Here is a 6,642-nt window from a genome sequence, read left to right on the forward strand (position 1 = left end):
AAAAAAAAAAAAAAGAAGAAAAGAAAAATAAATAAATAAAATCTTAAAAAAAAAAATGTGACAAGGAATACCATCCAGTTAAACATCTAATCTGGGATGAGCCACTCACTTGGGCAACTCATCATAGTTTTCCTAGCATCTAGAAATAAGACCTGTGGTCCAGTTCTGGCTCTGACATTTAGGACAATTTAGTTAACCTCTCTAAAGATTTTAAAAATAAGATTTTACAATGACATTACTGAAGATGTTACAATATAAAGATTAAAGGGCACCTGACTGGCTCAGCTGGAAGAACATAAGACTCTTGATCTTGGGGTTGTGAGTTCAAGCCCCACACTGAGTGCAGAAAGAAAAAAAATTAAATAAATAAACTTAAGGGAAAAAAAAAAGAGGAAGTGGTCTACCACTAAATCCAAAAAAAAGATTAAAAACATATACCTAAACACTACAAAATCCTGTATAAATATATATTATTACTAAAACAACATCATTGTTTTAAAAATCCACATTCCTAATCACCATGACAGATCCACAAATTTCATGCCGAAGGATGTTCAATATGACATTCTATGTCAAAAATTCAAAAATAACCTGGGGCACCTGGATAGAGTATACAACTCTTGATCTCACAGTTTTGAGTACAAACCCACACTGGGTGTTGAGATTCCTTTAAAAAAAAATTGAATTGGGGGGGGGTACCCGGAAACCTAATATGTTAGAATAGGGAATGCATCAACAGCTGGGATTGCTTTCCCAGAGTCCTAACAAAGAATTTGCCAGAGTAAAACATATGTTTGAGGATTCTAGGTGCAAAAACAGTATGAACAAACGGCAACAAAATGGTAATTATGTGAGGTGAAAGATATGTTAACTAATCTTATTATGGTAAATATTTTACAATATATACATGTATCACATCACTATGTAATATATGTTCAACTTATACAATGTTATATGTCAACAAAAATATACCTCAATTGTTATCTAAATAAAGTTGGGATAGGCACCCAGTAATGAGCAAACAGCGTAAGGAAAAAAGAAGAAAAAGAAAAAGAATGTTTAAGACCACTGAGGTACCTCATGGAAGCCTCAAACATGCTGAGCTCAGAAAGAGGTATGGACCTGTAAATGAATGGCAGGGATTAGGACGCTAGGGAGCTTACCAAAGTACCTTCTATACAGTCTCTTCTTCCCCCCAATCCTAGATTTTCATTGCCATCCTATTTCTCTTCTCTTTACTCTTCCTCTCCTTGCTCTTTCTCCAAAATCTGCCCCAGTACAAACTTTCTCTGATTTCCAAGAGGAAAACACTCATTCTTCTTTAGTGATTTTATTCCTCCCCTTAAGTATTTGCCTCACACACCTCTATTAGTGTATTATATTCAATTGTTTATAAAGTACAATAATCCATTATATTTTTACCCCCATGATGTGGCCCAGGGCTAAAAACAAGGGTCTCCTATGTTTACCTATTTACCTATTGGATGAATAACTACATCTTATCTAAATATATTTGGTATATTCCTAATACATTAAGTGTATTTCCTCTACAAAGGAAATTTGGGGCACATGCTGAATTAATCAACTATAATTCCTAAAACTAAAAATCAAAATCTCATTCTACATCATGGCCTATAGTTCATTTTAAAACACGCATTGATTCATTCACACACAGCTCTTTTTTCTGCTTGTATTTTAAGTTACTCTATCATGGGCACTTTCATAAACTGCATTATATAATTTTTGGAACAACATGGCAGTGTAAGTAAAATACACGGTCTTGGCAAAATGCAAAGAAGAAAAAATAGGGGTGTGTTCATATGCATTTAATAAGAACATAAAATCTGAAGCAGATGGGAAATCAAACTAATCCATCATTTTAATAATTCTCAAATGCAATCCAGAAGCATTCTATCACAAAGGCTTAGGAGAAATGGGGGTTCAAGTTACCCACATGTCAATCTCATCTGGTAAGCACAGGATAGTTGGGATACCTTATGAAAAGGTACCACAGACAAGTACATCTAAATGATTAAAGCACTAAGTGAGGCTACAATTTCAACCCTCAATCAACCCACAGCATATGTTCCTAATTATCAAGTATGACATTGATGTTTGCTGTGTATTTTCCAGTTCCATTAACCTGGGCTCATTTTTTCCTCCCCTTTTAGAAAAGCTCATACAAATTCTGGTTTTCGGGGTGCCTGGGTGGCTCAGTGGGTTAAGGCCTCTGCCTTCAGCTCAGGTCATGATCCCAGTGTCCGGGGATTGAGCCCTGCATTGGGCTCTCTGCTCAGCGGGGAGCCTGCTTCCTCCTCTCTCTCTGCCTGCCTCTCTGCCTACTTGTGATCTGTCAAATAAATAAATAAAATCTAAAAAAAAAAAAAATTCTGGTTTTCTCCCAAGCCTTCATTTCTTATTCCCATTGTATTCAAGAACCAGATTAGAGATCATACTTCCAAGAAAGCCAAAGTATACTTATTATGTTGATAAAAACAATTAAGGGATGCCTGGGTGGCTCAGTCAGTCAAGTTGCTGCCTTTGGCTCAGGTCATGATCCCAGGGTCCTGGGATCGAGTCCCACATCGGCCTCCTTGCTCAGCAGGGAGCCTGCTTCTCCCTCTGCCTGCCACTCTGCCTGCTTGTGTTCTCTCTGACAAATAAATAAATTTTTAAAAATTAAAAAAAAAAAAGAGAGAGAGATGGATATAACAGATATTCATAGAGGCACCTGGGTGGCGCACAGTCATGAGAGAGAGCCCCCCCATCAGGCTGCCCATTCAGTGGGGAGTCTCCTTCACATTTTTTTCCCTCTCCTTCTTCCTCCCCCTTTACCCCTCCCCGCTTGCCCAGGCTTGACTGCATGTACACACTCTCTCTCAAATGAAATCTTTTATTTTATTTTATTTTATTTTATTTTATTTTATTTTATTTATTTGAGAGAGAGACAGAGTGAGAGAGCGTGAGAGGGGAGGTCAGAGGGAAAAGCAGACTCCCCATGGAGCGGAGAGCCTGATTGGGACTCGATCCCAGGACTCCGGGATCAGGACCTGAGCTGAAGGCAGTTGCTTAACCAACTGAGCCACCCAGGCGCCCTCAAATAAAATCTTTAAAAAAAAAAAGAAATACTCTTATTAGTGCACAGATATTATTCAACTTTAGAATGAAAGTTCTTTCTTCTCAACTAAAAAAAACTCTAACACTCATTTGGCTGCCCCTTTGACTATTCCACACAAACGATATTTTAGGAGGATGAGGCAGGAGGACTTCTGGATTATAGATCTGATATGCAGATCTGGTGTGCATGGTAAGTTTACCATCAATATGGTGACTTCCCAGAAGTGGACAATCACCAGGCTGCCTTAGGAGGGGTGAACCAGCCCAGGAAACGTTAATATTAGAATCCAATTCTTGGGGTGCCTGGGCGGCTCGGTCGATTGGGAGTCTGCCTTCAGCTCAGGTCATGATCCCAGGGTGTTGGGACTGAGCCCCATGTTGGGCTCTCTGCTCAGCAGGGAGCCTGTTTCTCCCTCTCCCTCTGCGGCTTGTGCTCTCTTGCTTGCTCACTTTCTCAAATGAATAAATAAAATCTTTAAAAACAAATAATTCAGTTCGAAGACAACTTCTTACAATACTGCTTTGGATAGATTATTATAGAAAGTTAAAAAGGACGCCATCCCTGCGGTTGCTCTAGCAAGCAAAAATTATAACCTTCTGAAGTGGATGCTCTAAGAACCTCAGCTAAAATTCATTTAAACTGCCTTCCAGGGGCGCCTGGGTGGCTCAGTGGGTTGGGGCCTCTGCCTTCCCCTCGGGTCATGATCCCAGGGTCCTGGGATGGAGCCCCGCTTCGGGCTCTCTGCTCAGCGGAGAGCCTGCTTCTCCCCCCGCCCCCTCTGCCTACCTCTCTGCCTACTTGTGATTTGTCTGTCAAATGAATGAATAAAATCTTTAAGGAAAATTAATTAATTAATTAATTAATTAAATAAACTGCCTTCTATGGGGACTCCACCTAGGTGGCTCAGTCGGTTAAGTGGCTGCCTTCAGCTCAGGTCATGATCCCAGGGTCCTGGGATTGAGTCCCACATCAGGCTTCTTGCTCTGTGGGGAGCCTCCTTCTCCCTCTGCCTGCTGCTCCCCCTGCTTGTGTGCATGCTCTCTCTCTCTTTCTCTCTCTGACAAATAAATAAATAAAATCTTTTAAAATAAATATAATTAAATTGTCTTATATGGATATCTCGCCAGATGATACAATCCTTGACGGCAGGGAACATGTCTTGGCCATTTTTCTAGACCTGTCTTGATGGCCAAGACTAAAAAGAACACAGGAAATGGATAAAGGGATTCTGTTGTGATTATTTTTATAGAACAGTACCACTTATCTTTCTTCTTCTATTTCCTTTCTTCCCTTCTCCTCAACTCAGACTCCTCTTTTATTTCCCAGGAAAGTGCTGGTTCTACTACCTCACGGAGAAATGTGAAGAAAAAACTGTTACTCACGGGAGGACATCAGGATGGTTACAGATGAGTTTGCTCATTGACACGCAGAGCCGTTCGTGTAGATCGTGGTTGACTTGGCCTCCGGCTTTAATGGCCTCAGCATTCCTTTCCAGCAAATCCAAAAGAAGAGGGCGCAGCTGGCGACCAACAAGCACAGTACAGTCCTTATCCAGAAGTAACTGGGCTAAGGTATTCAGGATACACTGGCGATCCTGAGGTGTCCACACCTGAAAGAAAACAATGTATCTATGTAAATGCTACTCATTTGTACTAGGCAGAATAGCAAAAAGTCCTAGCTTGGAATCAAAACATCCATTTCCAGATTTCATAGGTGAGTTTACCTTATAAAACAAAATGGGGGTTTCTGCAGTAGAAGATTATAGTGAGTCTAAAGTAAAAGGCTGTTACAAAGAAGTTTCAGTCCACTGGGGTTTATAGCAAAAGTATTGATACCTGAATTCCATGTAAAATGCTACACAGCTTCCCTGAAAAATAATCTGTTTCATGGTCTCAATACTTCCCAGAGAATTCAGTGTTTCCTCAAGCTCCTTTGCTCTTGAAGTAAAACAAATTGCATGGGGAAAACAAAACAAAACAAAAAACCTCGCTGTTAGTAGGCAAAACTGCCAGCTCTCTTGAGGGAAGGACAGAGGTAAGAAATCAATTCCAGAAAATGAATGAGGATATCCCTGTGAAGGCTTCAGCCTCTAATAAACAAACAAAATAGAAATCAAAGGAGACAGCTATACTTTGATATGCAAAATGAAATAGACCACAAAATTCTAGTGCTTGAGCTCAGAATGTTCATAAGAGTAACAAGGAAAACTGAAGTGTGTAAAAGGTCTCATGTTGCTAGTGTACACGCAGATCTACACAACACTTGCTGTGGACAATGAGATTGCAGATTTAAACTGCTTAAGCTATCCAATGCTGACCCAGGAAATCCAATGCTATGAATTTATTCTAAGGAGTTTCACACTAAACAGTTATCTGTAAGAGTGCAGCTTGAACACAACCTAATACCATATGCAAAAATTTAACAATTTTTTCCAAAATTATCACTCATGAAAGATCACCTTACACCTGAGCTCTTATAAAATCTTCCTAAATACAGGGCATTAACTCATAAAACAACTAATTCTGAATAAAGCACTGATGGGGGAAAGATATTACACTGGAACAATTTTTATCAGTATTAGTCCTACAAGAAAATTTAGCAGATTTGGTCATGATTCACAAGGGCATGACATGACATTTTCAATTGCTGAATGTCCCTATAAACAAGCCCACAAAGGATATCATCATGTAAAAAGTATACAGTAGGAGTGCCTGGATGACTCAGTAAGTTAAGCATCTGACTCTTGATTTCAGCTCAGGTCATGGTTTCATGGTTGTGAGAACCAGCCCTGCATCTGGCTTCACGCAAGGCACTGGCACCTGCTTGAGATTCTCTCTCCGTAACCCTCTGCCCTGTCCCACCCCTTCACTTCTCAAAAATAAAATAAGTAAATAAAAATAAAAAATAAAGAGTAGGGATGCCTGGGTTGCTCAGTCGGTTAAACATCTGCCTTCAGCTCAGGTCATGATCCCAAAGTCCTGGAATCAAGCCCAGGTTGGGCTCTCTGCTCAGCGGGGAGCCTGCTTCTCCCTCTCCCTCTGGTCTTCTACCTGCTTGTGCTCACTCTTGTTCTCTCTCTCTCTCAAATAAATAAATAAATAATATTTTAAAAAATAATAATAATAAATAAAAAGTAGTTATATTGTGAAGAAAAAGAAACACATCATCTATAAAATGAAAATACTGCAACTATCCTGGACATGTTATACAAATGGATACTTACACATTAGGGAAAAAGCTCCAGAGAGAATATCATTTCATGAACTTTCTCTTCAAAAGGTAATCTGGGGGTGCGTGGGTGGCTCAGTAGGTTGAGCATCCAACTTCTAATTTTGGCTCTGGTCATAATCTCAGGGTCTCAGGATCTAGTCCTGTGTCAGGCTCCACACTCAGCATGAAGTCGGCTTGAGGTTATCCCTCTCCTTATCTCTATGCCCTCCCTCCCCCCAACCCCGCTCATTCTAGCTCAGATAAATAAATAAATAAATAAATAAATAAATAAATAAAATCTTTTTTTAAAAAAA

The 6,642-nt window shown here is 39.7% G+C and overlaps 1 protein-coding gene across 1 annotated transcript in view; it reads right to left on the reverse strand.

Annotated features, from left to right (window-relative positions):
* Positions 1–6,642, reverse strand: part of MDN1 (midasin AAA ATPase 1) — a 167,643-nt gene that overhangs the window by 152,322 nt on the left and 8,679 nt on the right. The window contains exon 2 of the mRNA XM_059401062.1: positions 4,501–4,727. Coding sequence (XP_059257045.1) covers positions 4,501–4,727 — 227 coding nt within the window. The remainder of the gene's footprint in view (positions 1–4,500; positions 4,728–6,642) is intronic.

This window comes from Mustela nigripes, chromosome 5, assembly GCF_022355385.1.
Source record: "Mustela nigripes isolate SB6536 chromosome 5, MUSNIG.SB6536, whole genome shotgun sequence".
NCBI lineage: Eukaryota > Metazoa > Chordata > Mammalia > Carnivora > Mustelidae > Mustela > Mustela nigripes.